General features: G+C 39.1%; 1 protein-coding gene across 3 annotated transcripts in view; it reads right to left on the reverse strand.

Annotated features, from left to right (window-relative positions):
* Window positions 1–3,945: 3,945 nt before the first annotated feature.
* The window catches only part of LOC145905314 (dynein axonemal heavy chain 5-like), a 42,001-nt gene continuing 28,351 nt past the window's right edge, over window positions 3,946–17,595 (reverse strand). For all 3 annotated transcript variants that reach the window (XM_082992480.1, XM_082992479.1, XM_082992481.1), the window contains 30 exons: window positions 17,252–17,443; window positions 16,976–17,092; window positions 16,642–16,846; window positions 16,224–16,354; window positions 15,770–15,897; window positions 15,353–15,503; window positions 14,671–14,847; window positions 14,378–14,593; window positions 13,790–13,957; window positions 13,257–13,475; window positions 12,840–13,016; window positions 12,528–12,722; window positions 11,969–12,124; window positions 11,643–11,825; window positions 11,087–11,233; window positions 10,553–10,717; window positions 10,095–10,332; window positions 9,516–9,655; window positions 9,063–9,194; window positions 8,671–8,842; window positions 8,101–8,240; window positions 7,797–7,961; window positions 7,236–7,430; window positions 6,873–7,023; window positions 6,561–6,679; window positions 6,199–6,348; window positions 5,525–5,737; window positions 5,247–5,375; window positions 4,771–4,909; window positions 3,946–4,641 (listed from right to left, as the gene is read on the reverse strand). In XM_082992480.1, coding sequence (XP_082848606.1) covers window positions 4,337–4,641; window positions 4,771–4,909; window positions 5,247–5,375; window positions 5,525–5,737; window positions 6,199–6,348; window positions 6,561–6,679; window positions 6,873–7,023; window positions 7,236–7,430; window positions 7,797–7,961; window positions 8,101–8,240; window positions 8,671–8,842; window positions 9,063–9,194; window positions 9,516–9,655; window positions 10,095–10,332; window positions 10,553–10,717; window positions 11,087–11,233; window positions 11,643–11,825; window positions 11,969–12,124; window positions 12,528–12,722; window positions 12,840–13,016; window positions 13,257–13,475; window positions 13,790–13,957; window positions 14,378–14,593; window positions 14,671–14,847; window positions 15,353–15,503; window positions 15,770–15,897; window positions 16,224–16,354; window positions 16,642–16,846; window positions 16,976–17,092; window positions 17,252–17,443 — 5,115 coding nt within the window. In that variant the 3' untranslated portion in view covers window positions 3,946–4,336. The remainder of the gene's footprint in view (window positions 4,642–4,770; window positions 4,910–5,246; window positions 5,376–5,524; window positions 5,738–6,198; window positions 6,349–6,560; window positions 6,680–6,872; window positions 7,024–7,235; window positions 7,431–7,796; window positions 7,962–8,100; window positions 8,241–8,670; window positions 8,843–9,062; window positions 9,195–9,515; window positions 9,656–10,094; window positions 10,333–10,552; window positions 10,718–11,086; window positions 11,234–11,642; window positions 11,826–11,968; window positions 12,125–12,527; window positions 12,723–12,839; window positions 13,017–13,256; window positions 13,476–13,789; window positions 13,958–14,377; window positions 14,594–14,670; window positions 14,848–15,352; window positions 15,504–15,769; window positions 15,898–16,223; window positions 16,355–16,641; window positions 16,847–16,975; window positions 17,093–17,251; window positions 17,444–17,595) is intronic.

A 17,595-nucleotide genomic window follows, 5' to 3' on the forward strand; every position in this document is an offset into this window, starting at 1 on the left:
CCAAGCAACGCGTCTGACTGCCCCGTTGCAACGAGAGAGCGCTGATTTGAACTCACGGCGACCGAGCACAAGCACCCGACTGCTCTGTGAGCAGTTAAGGCCTTAACCGAACACGTGAATGGTGTAGCATCATCACTGAGCAACACTCATCATGATTGTTCTCTGATCCGGATTAATTACTAGCTTGACAGGTTTTGAACCCATAACTACTCATGTCGATAAAAAGTTCGCTGTTCGTTGAACCACAGAATAGAACGGAGAAATCACGGCACAAGCGTGATATCTCGAAATAATGACTGGAAATCTACTGTTCTAATGTCAGATTAATTCAGTTAAGTGCGATCGTCAAAGATTCAATTTTAACAGATTATCTGTTGCAGAACAGGTAAAATAGTGACTGAAACACTGTCAAAATATTGTGGCAAAAATGTGAAAATTATCGACTTTTGAAAGAACAGCAAATCGCAATGGTAAACTTTACTGATTTTCAACAAGTGGGGGACGAAATATGTGCAGCCTGGCTAGATTGCATCTGAAATATGTGACGTCGTTGCACTTGTAACCGTTGCGTGGGTTAGTGCTGTGGCTTTCAAAGTGAACGGTATTCGCACTCGAAAATGGGAAAAAAGAAACTGTTTTTAACACTTCAAAAGTGAACGCAGGTCCCGTATATACTGCAGCAGTGGCTTCCTTTCTCATAACTTGTTTGAACTTCATGTTATTGCAAGTATTTTTTAACAACAACAATGCAAGTATTTAAATTGTTGTTGTAGCCTTGTTATAACATTATAAAACCATGAACTCACATATCCTGTTTCGGTCACGACGTGCAGCCGATACTGAATTATTAAGGTATTGCCACGCTTCTTTCACTACGTTAATTTAGGGTTGTATTGTTGTTCTTGATTTATTTTGGAACGGGCACCGAACCCTACTGATAAGCCACAAATATCAGTACTACGCAAAATAACGAGAACGCATAATGTAGTCGAAATCTTAAAACATTACTACATGATTTTACCCGCTTTAAAATCTCACAGTACTCACATAGTTTTATCAGATTATTAGTTACGTCAATATGAGGGGATGAAATCAACACGTATGTTTAAACTATTTTCATCATCATTATCTAATACAATTTCAGCGCTTTCTCTTTGCAAACATTAGTTTAGCAAGCTGTGAGTCACATTGACGAGTAGTTATATCTGTTTGCAACGTTAGTTTTAGGTAATTGTAGTTTTGCCAAGATATAAAGGCAATCCTCAACTAGTTGTCAGACCGTTTCAGAATATACAGCAAGCGACACTGATGAGACCTTTTAGGTCGAAACAGTGACCATCTGTCTGCAGCTGATATGCTTGATTCTTTACGTATGTGAAAAATAACAAGGACGCATGTTTAAGCAAGCGTCTAATTATCTCAGTATTTTCTTTAAAGGTTAGGTCTAGTAATTAAAAGAAAAACGTAACAACAACAAAATGAATACCACGACTGCTAATCTGCCAGTGGTGAACAAATTTGTGCAGTTGGAATGGATTTTAGCAGAAATCTTCAACGTCGTTTCCATCGCAACAGTCACGTGGGTTAGTGTGGCACTTATTGTAAACGGGCGTCGTACTGGAAAGTGGAAAAAAGAAAACATATCCAACGCTTCAAAAGTTAACGCAGGCGCAGTTTACACGGCAGCGGTTGCCTCATTTTTATTGAGTTACTTGTGTTTTCTTCCAACCCAGGCTACTTTCAACATCGGATACAACGACGATTCAAGAAAACCTTGCGAGGTGGGAATGGACCTCTGCATCCTAGGATATATTTTGACCATTGCCTGTGTGTACATTTTCCTATGGTTTCGCCAGCGTGCAATCTACCAACATCCGGCAATGGACTTGACAGACAATTGGAGCGCGCTTGCTGTAATAACATGTGGATGGCTCCTCGCAGGTATAGCCTTTGTTTACCCGAGCAATTACATCAACTCCAACCGTGGCTGCATTTCCATTCCGAAAGATGAGTACACTATTTGGCCAGTGTACGTCAGTAATGTTATTGCTCTGGTTGGACAAGGTCTTATGTTATTTCTGTTCCTTTACCCTCTGCGCTTGCAAACCCAAGGAAGCAATGCTCGTCGCATTATCAGAATTCTAAAGCGTTCGGCTGCACTGGCAACCATTTGTGTGGCAAGCGACCTTGTCGCCATGGTAATTCTTGTGGCTTTACCGGGAAATACAACCAGGCATGTTACTCTTACTGCGTACACAGTTAATCTAATGGTAAATATCATGAGTGTTTTACTGTCCTTTGAATCGTGGTCTGAAATCCTCAAGAGTGTTTGCAGTAAGGGGGTGGCAGCGGAATCCCGGGAAGCTTCTTCTACCGGAAATACGGGAGAAAGCAGGGCCTGATTTTCGGATACAGTTACATTTTACCGTCAAGAAATTGATATTTTGTATAGTTTTTTTTTGTAAAAACATGTGCAAAAAATTATTCTCGAGCTTAAGCGCCATAGCATCTGTTGAAATGTTTCTGCTCCACACTCGTTTGTGATATTACATTATTTGCGACTGAATGCAATATCAAGCACCAGGTCATGACCTTGTTTGCTCTAAACCTAATGGGAAAACTCACTTCGTGCCTGTTTTTCCGAGCCAGTCGTTGTGACTTGTATAAATAGAAGTGATATGCACCCTTTTTGGAAATCACTGTACAGTTTCCATTTTTCACAGTCTGGTGTCTACATCTTCTATTAGTTTCGGTAGTGACGTGAAAAGCCTATTGTTGCAACAAGTTTGGAAGACCTTTTTTGATGAACCGATCCATTATGTGCCGACTTCAGTCGCAATTTGGAAGCCATAGAAAAAAAATCTGGCTTCTGTCACTTATATTTCTTGAGTGAAACGTTCGACCTAATGGTAACAATTCATTTTACCAAACCATAAAAGCTTGTTGAAAGTTGTTTGTAGTATTTGAGTAACTTAGGAGATTCTCATTAACAATCCCGTCGGAAGCGGCAAAGAATGCAAGAACATAGGTGATAAATTTTCTTTCATTGGATTTTAAACCTTACCAGTGCACAATGTCTTTCGACAAATCCACCTTTCGAATACAGGAAATTATTATAGGAGACTACGAAGTTTGGTTCTGCGAGAAAACTGGTGGTAAGTGCAAGATGTTGTCAAAAGTAAATACACCCTTTTACAGACTCAATTTGACATAGGAATCTTGCTGCAAGCAAACCAGGGTATTGTACCTCTTCCACTCCACTTGCTTGCTGTGAGCTTATTTTTTCAACTACCCTTTTTTCGCTGGTGGTTGTTCTTTCGTTGTACTATTACAAAGCGGCATATAACTCTTCCCCTACTCTCTTTTTCACTGGTTCTTTTACGAAGCTGATAGTCCAGCACGAAACGCATTGTGCGGTGCTTCGGCTGACCAAACAAAAATAAACAAAACAGCGCGTGCTTTCACTACAACCCCATAAACCAATCAACAGTCTGAAAACCTGCGTGAAAATCTCCCAGCCGGATCGAAAACAAACACCCGTCAAGATCACAACCCGATCACTTTCCATCAAGAAAAAAGAAAGGCGCGAGTAGAACAAAAATGCCGCGAAATTAAATTTATCCGTACCTAGAGGATCTACTTTACTCGTAATCAGCACTGAGATCAGTGGTGGGTGGAAGTCCCTGATTGGATTTAATAACATAAATGTTGATGCTATTTATATTTGTTCCTTTAAAGAAAGTGTACTCAAAATTTGTATTTTAATTTTCTTATGCTCGCAGGTTTTCCATCTACTGCCAAAATTTTTAATTAAATCCAATGCGGCCTGTCGTAACCTACTACCTCCAAAATATCACCAGCATTTTTTTTTCAGATTTACTACCAACTGTTAAAAACACTGAGAATTTTTGCCCCCTTGGATGTTTTTCGTAGTGAGAACACAACGGCACTCTTGAAACTTTATTTAAATCTTTTTACACGTAACACTTGAACAAAGTGAACCAAGCGTATAGAAAGTCTACAACACGAACCGCATGTCAAAGTAAGCAATTGTTTGAAACTATTTAAGGTAAAATTTGCTTTGATTTTTTAAGCACAAGAAATAAACACCAAAGAATCACAATAGTTCGAGACGGGTCAAAACACAGTGGTTTGGATAAAGTGATTAATTATACCCTAATAGTGCACGCAAGTACGTCATTGAACTTAAATCAATTTTACACAAATCAACACTAAGTGAATTTACATAAATCAATACTAAATCTCAATATCTGTTACAAAAGTACATTGAACTTACAAAAAGTGAACACGGCAAAAATGACAACACAAAACTTTTCTACTTTGTATCACACAGAATCGCAACTCCTCTCAGAGTCCAGTGCTCCGGAGGTTGGACACTCCTGAGAAGAAGAGGAAAGATGTAAGTAAGATCGGTCCTCCTCGGCTTCTTGTAGACGGGACAGTGGAAGATGTTGATGGATTGTTTTTTGTCATCTTTACCCGGTGAAGCGGTGTTGATGGCGTACACGTGGACCACGGGCATGGAGGTGAAGAGGACTTTTGGTTGTGGCTCCATCAGCTTGACATTACGCTTGTCCCATCCAGCTCCGTCCAGGTACAAGCCGTACACATAAACACCACCTGGGATGAACAGATGAACTCAATTCCTCTTCTAATCCCAACTCGGATTTCAAATCTTATACTACGTTTATTTTATCCATAAAGAACGTTAACAATAAAATTAAAAAATATTACGAAACATGTTCTTACCTATTTCCTGTGGTGGGGGTGCGGTGATGTCTTCCTTCATCATCTTTGTTACGTCATTGTAGAGAACAACGCCATCAAGTGCCCACCCTTTGGCCGTATGTGCCCGCGTAACCTCTTGTCTCATGGCTGTGAGGAAGCCCTGTGATTGGTCAATATACGGTCACATGTTGTACTATCGAAAATACAATAGGAACCAAAACAGGAACAACAGATATGTTTTCAATCTCAACTTATTCAACTTTTATGACCTTCATACAATCATGGCGACGTATTGACACACTAGACCAGTTTGACTAAAACGGACCCCGCGCTTAGGAGGTGCCACGTGGTTTTCCAGGGTGGCTGAAAAAGGAGTCTATTCATTTTGGGTCCCACACTGTGTACGGTCGACCCCGTAAACAATGTATCGAATTACCGACGGTGACAGTAGCAATTAACTCAGTGTTGAATCTCAGTACTTATACAGGTTTTATTACCTGGGGGTTAAAGAATCCAGTCATCCAGAACTGGTTCGGTCTTCCTTCGAATATCCAGGTGTGGAACTGAATGTGTCTTTCCAATAACTCTGTGAACCAGAAGCCAAGTGTCGAAGACTCCCAAGATATCTGGGCATTGAAATAAAAACTTATATTTTACAAACATCTGGAAATTCACCAACAAAAAACTCTTGGGTAAAAATATATCACAAGTACAAGAATGTTGGTGATAAAGTTATTACGAGACATCGCCTGTATGGATTTAAAAAAATACCCACCTTTCTCCACAGTTTTGGGATTCTGGCGTCGTACATTTGATCGAGCGCATCTTTCAAATTCTCGCTCATAATAATTGTACCATCTATGGCGAGCTTCAGGTCAACCAAAGTTGTCCTCACCATAGTGATAACTCTCTGCATCCGATCCAGCTCCTGACGGAGGAAGATGTTCATTGGTTGGATCGCTCCCATCTTCTGGAGGCGAGCACGAACCTGAAATAGAGAAGAAAGTTGTTATTTTAGTTTGCTCTCCTCAGATCGAGATTTATCAAGAAGTTTTGGACTAAGCTTACTTATTGCATCCAGGAAATGTCCGGAAATTTATTACCGCCGTTTTTACAGTTAAAAATTTTTTTGATTGAATTTGTTGACCACACAGTGCTGCAGTGTTTATTGGCATCACAGCCAAGCTGTGTCGGCCACTTCTTCCCGACAGGTCGGAGCAAGATAAAAACAATTAAGCTCCAGTTGAGGTTTGAACTCACGACCCTGAGCTAACCAAGCCCAGCGGTCTACCATCTTAGCTACAGGAGCTCAGTGGTTTCACGGGGTAATTATGGTCAAGGTACTGAGGTGTACAAGCGCACAACTTGTCAGGCGACTTGCGTTGTCATACAGAGCTGTTCACTTATTATAAGAATGTCGCAACGTATTCTGCAAAACATATGGGTCACCTCGTGCGGCAAGAAGTTGGCGGGAAGTTTTTCAAGCATCTCATCCGCCATTTTGAAGACGACACTTTCACGTGTTTCGCCCGATCCTCCACTCGACTCTTTCGGTTGAATACTTACAATTGTCCCCAGGGCGGCGTTCGCAAAGTTAGTCTGTAAAGACGACAGCGTTCAAAGCAAAAGAATTTTATTCAAAGACGCTCATGGAAATATCAGTGGCATAAAGAAACGAATGACAAACAAGGCAAACGACTCCAGGTTATTGTACAAAATCCTAAAAATATGAGTTTTAAAATAAAAGCAGTTGCATGTGGTGCATGTAAATTGAATTTACTCTTATTATTTTGTGCATGTAGAAGACAAACCTGGTAAGTAATATCAGCATTGGGGTGAAGTCCCATCACTTCTGGTGTATCGACAGTTGGAAGGTTGTCGATATAACTGTGATATTCCTGCATGGTTTTGCCCTTTGGAACCGAGTACCCTGAATATCATATGTTAAAGGATAAGTAGAAGACCGCAACCTCAAGAATACCGTGTTGTAAGATTTGAAACAAATTTAATTTAATGCACGTTTTAGTTTAAATACGTTTGAGCTTATTTATCCCGAGATACAAACACTTCACACTGCTTGTGAGGTATAACTTCATACTATTCATCCATTACTTATTGCTTACCTTTGTAGAAACAGAACTTCTCTGTGAAGATATGTTCGCCGAACCAGACCTTGCAGTAAGTGTTGAGAAGATGTTTGTCCAAGTCGTCTGTGACCCTGCCTCCAAACTGTATCTCGCCCAGCATATAACGTACTGTGTTCCAGGACACTCCCTGAAAAGCAACCATGCCAGAAATATTACGAAAAGCAAAAACTTTCCTTGACGGCAGTGATGATTTAAACCAGTGGTGGCATGAAAAAAATTTCTTGCAATAGAAACTGAAAAGCCGGGTTACCAGGTTTCAAATTGAGATTTAAACAGCTTCACGTTACTCTTTGCAACCACACATTAGCAAACCGTTCTCCATCATCAATCGCATCAAACCTTTTTAATGTCGAGATCGTCGAGATGATTTTGAATGAACTGAACACTAGCAGTAAAATCTGCTTGATTGTATTCATATGGAATGTTCCATCCGAGTGGGCCGAACTTTCTACGTTCCTGTACTGTTGTGTAGAGGAAAGCTACGTTGAAAAGCAACGGTTTCCACTGCGGCATGTTGGAAATGTCCAAAAACTCCTGCAAATGTTGATGGGTTAAACTTTCGAAACGTGGTTTGTAAAAAACTTTTCTCTTTTTGCCAAATATACCACAGTTAAGAAATGATTTACATCAAACACATGGGTATTTTACAGAAGCCTTTGTGAATGTGATCAAAACGTTATATTGCAAAGTGGGATTTTTTTTGTGACACAAACGCTTTATAATCACCCATTATCATATAATCACCTTTTAAATCACCCTTATAATCACTTAAAATCACCCATATAAATCATCCCAATTATTATGAACATAGTGACTCAATTTTTAAAATTTTGTCCCGTAACACACATAGTTCGGCAATGCGAAAAATCCAACGTGACTTATTTACAATCCATACAATACCTGTGTTAAGGCAGAGTATGTTCGCTTAAGGCCAGCCTTAACGCCTTGAGGAGGCTCGTTTGTGTATTTGATGGACGACTGGAGTAAATTGATTGGAAACTTGGGGTGAACTTCAGCAGTGATCCAAGTCCTGTATTGTTCGTTGATGCTATCGTTGGTTTGGAGCTGAAAAACAAACGTTTAAAAACTTAATCTATAAATGAACAATTATCAGCAAACTAATAAAACGACTATGTAGCGTTGTTCCTGACACAATAAAATCCATTTTCAATACAGTTTAATAAAACATTGAGCGATTAAAAACCTGTTCAAGAAGTTCATCCATATACGCGAGACCAAGATGGCAGTTTTGCAACAACAACCAGCCTCCATCACCAAAACTTTGTTGCAATAACCGACGTGCATGGACCTCCTGTCCCTGTCCCATAGAAATAGCACGACACGCTGTGAAAATAAGGCTTGTGTTAATCCAGGGCAGTAGAGCATATATTCAATTGAAACTTACGCACATTAAACCCGGTCCATAGCATTGTGCAACTTATACTGATTAACATACAGCAATACGAAAATAGAATGGCCTTTAATAAAACAATTACCGAGTAACCTATGAAATGCATTATCGTACAAACTCTGTCAGTTCTCATCCTTTGTTAATAGCGACCCTAATTTTCTTTAATTCTATATTGTAAAATTCTCGCTAACCAAGCACAAACGTCGGTAGGTTTGACGTTACAGACAGTAAAAGAACTTTTACAATAATAATCTGTAACTGTTCGCTTTACTTGTAACGGGCGACCCTCAAAAACCCTCAGGCGAACCGACTTTGGGTCAGCCATAGGCTGGGAAACACTGCTGATGTTGATGTGAAACTTACGAATTCCTTTTCCTCTTGCGAGCCTCTCAATGTTGTCGGTGGGATCTGATCCCATTGTGAGGAAGCAGATCATGGGAGTAACTTTATCCGACTCCACCACCATCTTCTCGTAGTCAAGCAGGACAGCTTCTGAATATTTCTCTCCCATTGTGAATGAAATGAAGTGGCGAGCCTGAGACAGAAGGAAAATCGTTTTCTCCACAACAACTTGCGGTTATTCATATGATTGTAAATGCGTGCAGAGTTTAACAGTTTAGTTTAACAGATGGTCAGTGTTAATTTTACAACCATGGTTAGAGTTAACAAAGCGCAAAACATTGGACACTTTCTCTTATTGGTACAATACGATATTTGGTTGTACGAACACAATTAAACTGCAGCGATCAACTCACCTGAGCTGTGATCCTGTCAGGACACCAAGATCTAATGAGCAGAAGTTTCCTGAATGTGTCCAGGGAGGAGCTGTATCCATCAGGGATTGTAGCCTCCTCCGGAGCTGCCTCATCAAACCAGGATTTCCAACCCTACAAACAGAATCATTGTTGACGGGATTTTATGTGACTTCCCCTAATAAAGACCAACTGTAAAACTATATTTCTACTAACAATAATGAGATTTTGAGACAAATATATTTCGCTATAAAGCATCATCAGTGTCTGTAAAATCAACGTAAAAAAAGAGTAAAAGCACACCTACTTAAAGCTCATCTCTGTCTTAAGGACGCTCTGTGTGCAACACAACCCTTCTCACAACTAACTACCAGTTGTGTAAGGACACGTACAACAGTAGATAAGAACACGCGTGTGAAGATAAGATCACCACAATGAGAGCACTATAGTCATAACCTTGTCGTTTCTGCTGATTTGGTTGAGAAGTTGAGAGAATTGAGGCAACTTGCTGAGTTGAACCAAGTTGAGCCAAGTCATATCAAGAATCCACTTCTTCGGTTTCGGTTCCACGGCATTTAAATCCAAACTTGCACCACCTGTATAGGCAGAAAGAATATAATATTCCCCTCAGTAAAGACAGTCTTTTCGGGAGTGAAACTGAGTGCACTGACTGCAGCTAACTGACCATTATCGGCTCATTTGCTTGTACACAAAACAAAGGTAAATTCAAACATAAACACAGTTGAACTTGAAAGACATACCAGTTAATTAAAGACGATCTACTCGTGTTTGATCTGATGGTTTATCAGGGCTGTTACATATGGATCAGTGTTTCCCACTGGTGGTACTCGACGGCATACTAGGTGGCACGCGAGGACCTTTTCGTAATTTGCGATCCCAAAATGTTTGTTACTTCATCCCCTACGTTACTTTGTAACACTCGACTAGGTGGTACGTGTCGAAATTGTTTTGCCTCCAAGTTGTACGCAACCACAAAAAGGTTGGGAATCACTGATCTAGATTATATTCACCCACCTTTAATGAAAGTCTGGAATTCGGTGTGGTTGATCTGTCCCACGTTGAGAGCAATCTTCAGTGTAAGAAGGAGGACGTACAAGAACTTGTGTTCCTCGTAGAGTCCTCTCGTCGTGTAGCGGAAAACGTCGAATGTCAGGTAATCGATTATGTTGTTTATCCTCTTGGTCGGGATTGGTGATTTTGCGGATTTCGCAAGCGCCAAATCGAAAAGGTGGAGAAATTGACGCAGAGAAGTCTGGGTGAGAAGGTGGAAAGGTTTTGACTCTGACTAAATTGGGAATAGTTTTTAACTACAAGCTTGATAAATTAAAAGTTTGGTCGTAGGTTGGCAAACTTTTGTATTTCCAGAAACGCATTTGGACAAAAACGTGATTTCGTTATTCTTAGTACGTTTAGAGTTTTGAACCCAAACTCCATACAAACAAGTAAAAGACCACGTTTCAATGCAGACTTACCTGATACATGACGTTCACCAAGCTCATTTCGACGATCAGGAAATACAGGATTGAACCTCTGGTTGCTACAGGTCGAAACTCTTCACGGGCTGTGTTGATTTTCACTTCAGTTTCTGCTGCAATTGTCAGTTTCTCGCTAACTTCTTCTGCTGTTACTTTAGTCGTCTGTGGGAATCATGTGTGAGTTCATATCGTAAATGGGTTTAAGAGGTAACAAGTATTTTCTGATTTATTGCCAACGTGGCTGCAAGGCATATTGTGTTGAATTGTTTCTGCTTTCCGACCAAAAGTTTTTAGTTTCATTGAAACCGAAGAGCGAATTTTTTTAGCTGTCTGTTTGAAGCAGAAGTAAAGATACAACGACCCCTTCTTTTTCGTATTTTTTGGGTTTTGCAAAAAAGTTACTGTATTAAGTTGTTGATATTACGCCAAGTTCCACATATTAGCTAGTTTCACGTAATTATGTAACTTCATAATTTTAAGGTTTGCTCGTTGAATGCTGAGCCACGTAATAATGCGAATCTTTCGGTTTACTTTCAACACTTCAATGAGAGATTCATCCTCTACAAGCGATCCTTCAGTCGATGTGAGTCGATAAAGAAGATTGTCCTCCAGCTCCTTCATCTTCCTCTTGTTCGCCGTCACCTCCTCCATCAGCGCAACGCGCTCTGACTCGAGTTCCTATTGTTATGTCATAATATTATAATGTTCTAAGACAGGTATTTTTTTGTGGAATGTTTGCTATCTAGTGAAAACTTTGTGCTTTATGTTGATACCCGTGACATTTTTATTGTGATAAGAATACGTATTTGAGAATAAGTTACCGCGTATGCCAGAATCTGTCATATCGCACACAATTTGGTTTTAAATTTGATGTTCTTTACGAGAGCTATATATTTCATTAATACATCTGATGTTTTTTGAATTAATTTCGGTCAAATATATTTTTAAAGGCATATCACTAGGTCTGCAAATATATGGGATACTTACTATATGCTACACATAGGATATAACTTAAATGCATCATACTCTTTTGCATTCATACCAACAGCTTTTACCAAAAAACACATAATACGTTCGAAACCAGCACCTGTTTTTCGGTCAATATGACTCTGCCTAGAAGTTGATCCTCCAAACCCTTGATAGTCACTGTGAAATCGATGATGGAAGTTCTCGCATAAATCTCAGGAGTGTAGACAGGGTTGGCGAGTTTCGTTGTAATGTAGAGTTTGAATCCTTTCATAACGTCCACCTCCTTGTCTCCCACTTTAACCTGGATAAGGAAGAAGTCCGATTTATTGAAACGTTTTTGTGATAAACAACGTCTGTGGGAATAACTTGATGAAAAATGGGACTTAAAAAAACAAACTATTTCTTCAATAAAATAAAAAAAACTCTCTAAGTTTTACTGCAAACCTTGAAGGTTGATCCTGATTTGATGAAGTTTTGTTCCAACACGTTGTCAAGAGCAGGATCAAGCTCCTCGCCAACATCCTCGATGAGGAGTGGTCGACCAAGTGATAAAGAATCCTCCAAATGAGTTCGAAAGTATTTGTGATTCAGGGTCGTCACCTTGCGGGATTAAAAACTTATTTGTTTTCGAAATATCAGACAAGAAGAAATGAATTCCCGAGAAGAAATTAGACATAAATTACGATCGATGTAATTCATGCAATCACAAGACAGACAAGATCGCCCCAAGTTATAATTGGCAATCACAGCTATCGTATCTTGATCCTACTGGGTTTTACTGGCTTCGCAGACAAGCTGTATTGGCCAGTTTTCAATCATCCAGGGTAAAGAAAGCGTAAAATGTTATGCAGGTTTTCAAAAAACAAAAAGAAAAAAAATGGAAAAATCTTATGGAAAACATGTTGTTTCTCCCCAACCATTAGAAGTCGCAACGTCAAGTTGAACTTTAATTTGTTTTCTTTTTGATGTAAACCAGAAGATTGTCAAAGAAACTGTTGATTACCTGCAGTTCATGGTCTTTTTCCTTATTCCTTGCCCATATCTTTCCTTGGCCCTGGGGATCGATCAACAGGGGGTATCGCGTTGCCCTGGTTACGATGATGCCGTTCTGTACCGACAGATCGTCGTTAGGAAGCCCCTGGAGGTTCCATTCCCCTATGGTTGCGTTGTCGACCAACATAGAAATCAAATTGATGTCCTGGGAAATAATTTGGCACAATGTAAAGAAGTTGTGTTACAGTTTTGTGGCTCTACACAAAAAGGTCTTTTTGGATAAATTGAAATAAAGATTTTTGTTAAATAATGAACTTCTTACATCTGAGAATGGAATTTTGTGGGTAGACATTTCCTTCTTCCAAGCGGTTTGAAGAAGTGTTCGGAAGTCTTGGTTGAAAGGTCCAGAGTAGGAGAGGAATCCTGTAGCCAGCAAAACATCTCCCACCAACCTCGTGATCTGATCTTGAAACGTTTTTCCTGCAGCCGTCCAACGAATCTGGGGCAGAATAATTTCAAATTTAAACCGAACGTTACATAATTTTCATATCTTCCCGGCCACCGTTTGTTGCAACTCCAAATTACAAAAAGTATCTTTAAACACGAGAAAATTGTATTTTCATTAACCGTTATCTCACCCTTCGTCTGGTCGTCTGCGTATGAAATCAATTTCACGTTTGTATAATTAACAAGGGGAAAGTACGGAGGGCATTAAAGCAAGTCCACAAAAATCATTCACCTTCTCTCCGCCAAGACCCTCAATAAGAGCACTGGCGTTCACCATCTTTCTCTTGCAAGCTTCTGCGTCATCAATCAGAGCTTGTTTGTGTGAAATTGCTTTGTCATACTGAGCTTGCACTTCCTGGAGTTCTGCTTCCTTCTCATCAAGTTGTTGTTGGGCCTCGTTTAAGTCGGCCATCGCCTTCCCAAGCTTACTTTCCTGGACAGCCAGGTTGGCCTGAAGCAGTAAATAACGAATGTCTACATTTGTTCAATTCAAAATGCTTCAGGTAGAAATATAAATAAAATACGCGTTTGAAGTTTTCTACAATAAGCTTGGCAGTAATAAATTCAACTTATTTGTTGCCTGTTTTGTTTGTGTGTTTGAAGAGGCCCTAGTTTGAATGGGTCAAGTTTCCACAACAACAAACAAACGGTGTGTGCAAAGTATTTATTACATGACGTAAGAACGTACATTGGTGACAAAGGAAACTTATCTTTGACGTCAAATATAGCAGTGACGTAGCAAACCTTCCGTAACCAATCACAAACCTTTAATGGCAGAACTTCCTTGTTGATGGAATAGAAGAAAGCCATAGCTTGCGTCCATGAGCAGAGTCCGGCGACGTTGCCACAAACTTTCTTGGCAGATTCGAAATTGTAGTCGTCCATATCCATGTAGGGTTGCAGCAACTCCACCGTTTCCTCATTAATTGTGTCCTGTATGAAGAACAAGATCCGTAGTTTGAAGTCAAAACAGAAAAAGAAATTATCGAAAAACTAGGAGATTGTCTGTTAAATTTGGATTATGAAAACGTAAACCGACACATGTCTATGAAACTAATGTGGACGAAATCGCTGTTTTTTTATTAACTATTTGACATCAATCCAACGCAATTTGTTTTACACATTTTTTTTTACCTTGACACTGAGCAAATAATCTTGCTACAGGGTCTGTAAGTGATAACTTGACATTTGGTTTGTGTGACCGAAATTCCAGTCATTTAAAAAAATTTAACTAATAAAATCTAATATGGACAGAATAAAAAAAGTCCTGCTATCCGTTTCAACACAGTTAACTGTTCAGCAAACTCTTCAAGGTGGAGATAACCGACTACCCAGGTTTCTACTACAACAAACCTTTGAGAAGTTAAGCAAAGACGTGAGGAAGCCAGAATTGTTCATTAGTTTGAGAGCTTCGCCCCAAGATGGCTTCACACATGGACGATCGGGATCAGCTTCAACCGGGTTCACTCTCTTTTGGAACAAAATCAACACGCAGTCCATGATGCGCATGATCAGATGTGGGGGTTTCCCCAACTTGCGAACGGTTGCGATGTCGGCTGGCTTGATTGTCTAAAAATTGGTAACGTTTTTTGTTTGAGTTTTACGTGGTGTATGCTTTAGAATGCTTTCGAATGGCATATAATTACTTGTAATGCGGATTCAGCAGCTTCCAATGCAGGTCTTGCTGCTTCCAGTTTTGCTTCAGCCGATGCTTTGTCAACTGCGATTGTGTCAACAATAGCTTGGGCCTTGTCCTTCACTTTCTGCACTGAAGCTTTAACTTTTTCGGCCGCTGTAGCTTTCGTGGTCACAACTTTCAACACCTGCCAATAGTTTACTGATAGTTGTAGCAAGCACTACATACTGTGGTATTTGTTATCATAATACCATATCTACATTTTCGCAAGTTGGCAGCGTTCGTTAGAGGAAGATTAGGCTGTCAAGCCCGCCATGTTAGTACATCAGAATTTGTAAATCAAAACCGAGCTTGTCGCTTCATTCGCTTGCCCCCATATATGGGTTTAGGCGCAACTCAGTCGGTTAGTTTAAAGCACTGATGATGAGCACAGCAATGTTTGAAACGTTCGCTTTACTATGATTAGGCAAAGAAACATATTAGCTTTGGTTTTTCTATTTCGTGATAAACCAACGATTTTTTTTTATCAAACCTAAAACGAAGATGGCGGAACAGTTGCGAGCTAATTCGACCCTTTGTACTTTGCATCCCATTCTATAATAAAACACAGTTTGCAAATAAAGAGAAGGCGCCTTTTATTAATTTCAAGCAGTCTGGAAACATTAGAAATAAAACAAATAAAACGTTTTTACCTCATCTGCTTCTTTTGAAGCCACCGCAAGATCTTTCTCCTTCACGGCGAGCTCTTTCGAAAGTTCGTTTACAGATTTTTCCGCTTCAACTAATTTAAGAAGACCGGTCTTCATTCGAGACGAAAGAATCGAAATCTCATCAAGTTTTGAGCTGAAATATAATTAATACCACGTGAACATTATAAAGATTAAATTCCTTGTATAGTGTGACGTAGTTTAACATGAAATTTAATTAAAGACATTTCAAAGAGTAAAAGTGGTGAGATATGAATGAGTTAATACCAAACAGTAAATAAAAATAATCTTAAAAAAGCAAATTCTCCCCAAAATAGTTTTAAAAATTCACCCTGTTCATCAAATTTATGGCGTTTTGTGGTCATAGTAATTTTTTGTGACAACCATGTGACAAGGGTTTACCGGTAAATTGTCTTGTATCCCGACAAGAAGGAAAGATAGGACTTTGGCGTGACGTGACACGCTCTGCGGAATCTTTCAAAGTACTCTACGCACTTCTCAGCGACCGTGTCTTGAACTGTTCCCATCACCTGTGGTATGATATTGTTAGGATTCCCATTGATTAATGGAGATATTTGGTGAATGTGGGTACATACCAGCTGTGCAGAATTTTTTATTTGTTTTAGTAAGGTTTAAAAACGTTTTTTAGAATTCGCGCTACTTTCTTTGTATTTAGTCTGATTTAGGTTTTGTTTCTGCTTTATTTAGACTACCCTGTCCTATACGATTATTATTATTCGACATACAATACGTCATATCTGAAGTATAGCTTTTAATAACTTCCGGTTATGAGAAGGTAAGTTTGAAAAACGACTCAAAAATATGATAAAAATATGTTTCCGCCTCAACAACAAACCTGTATCATGTTCAACTTCGTGCTGTCCTCACATTCGATCTTGAAACTTGCGAGGAAATATTGAGCAACCTGAATGAGAGCATCACGAGGCCACCTCAGGAACCAATCCATTGTACAACCGGATATAAGAGCTGGGAGCATATTTTGATGCTAGATTAGTTTTGGAAAAAGATTTTTTCACACCTTAAATGTATATTAAAAAGCTTAAACCATGTTATTGTACCAATATACAATTATCTGTAAGTAACTATAATATTTTTTTAACTATTCTTTTTTGCTGTGGTATGTATTGAGAATAGAAAAATCAACCTAGTTCTTTCAGAATGTAATCACCTAAATATTCTTTAATAACGTTAAAAAAAGGTAAAAAATCTTGCACAACCTTGGCGGGGATTCGAAATCGCAACCTACAACTCACCTGGGAATTTTAGTGCTCTGTTCTGAAACTTCTCACCCACAGGCGAAAAACACAAAACCACGTGTAAGTTAGCTCTGACACGTGACAAGAAATATTCGTACAAATTCTCGTTGGTTGGAGGGCGACGAGGATATTCCACCTTCATAACTGGAACTAATTCTTGTGTGATTTCATCGATTTCGTCACGAGCAAAAAGGTTTGAAACCTGAATTATTCGTGCGTTTTATTATTTCGGATAAAATCTATTGAATGTAAAATCACAAGGAAATTAGATCTGTGCATTGATTATTATTTGGTCCAGGTTTTTGTTTATTGCACGTATAATGACACTAACCTCTCCAGAAGCTAAAACATTGTTCATATATTCTAGAAATCCTTCATCTTTTATTTCGTTGTCTGTGAAGATAAAAGTGACTCCTTTGCCTTCTTTACCAGCTGTTCGGTACAAAATCTGCAAAAAACATCATAAATCCGTAATATTAAATGCATTTGTAGGGTAATATTTGTTTGCAAGTATTTCACTGCGTTATATGCTCTTTATAAATTAGAAATCCAAACTTTATGGTTTGTTTTACATTTATCACATCTTTGTGCGTTCTGGAACAATTACCTTCAAATCGTCGATAAGATTTGTGACGTTGTATGTCCTTGAAAGCGTAATCTGGAAGCACGTGTAACCCGCAATGTAAGTAGCCAATCGGGTGAGAGACTGCTTGCCTGAACCGCCAACACCGACCAATAGGCAATTGCCACGTGGTGTTCGAATGATGCGGGAAATTTTAACAAGATGGACCATCGCATCCTGTAAATTTATATGACAACAAAATAATTAAAAAGTGGCATTTTCTGGATTAAAACCCAGCTTAAAATAAGGTAAATTGGTAGTTTCTTTAGAGTAAATCAAGTCTTCCGTTTTTACTTTTATTTTAAATATATATTAAGGCAGCCAATTGG

Source organism: Ascidia mentula, chromosome 6, assembly GCF_947561715.1.
Source record: "Ascidia mentula chromosome 6, kaAscMent1.1, whole genome shotgun sequence".
NCBI classification, from domain to species: Eukaryota; Metazoa; Chordata; class Ascidiacea; order Phlebobranchia; family Ascidiidae; genus Ascidia; species Ascidia mentula.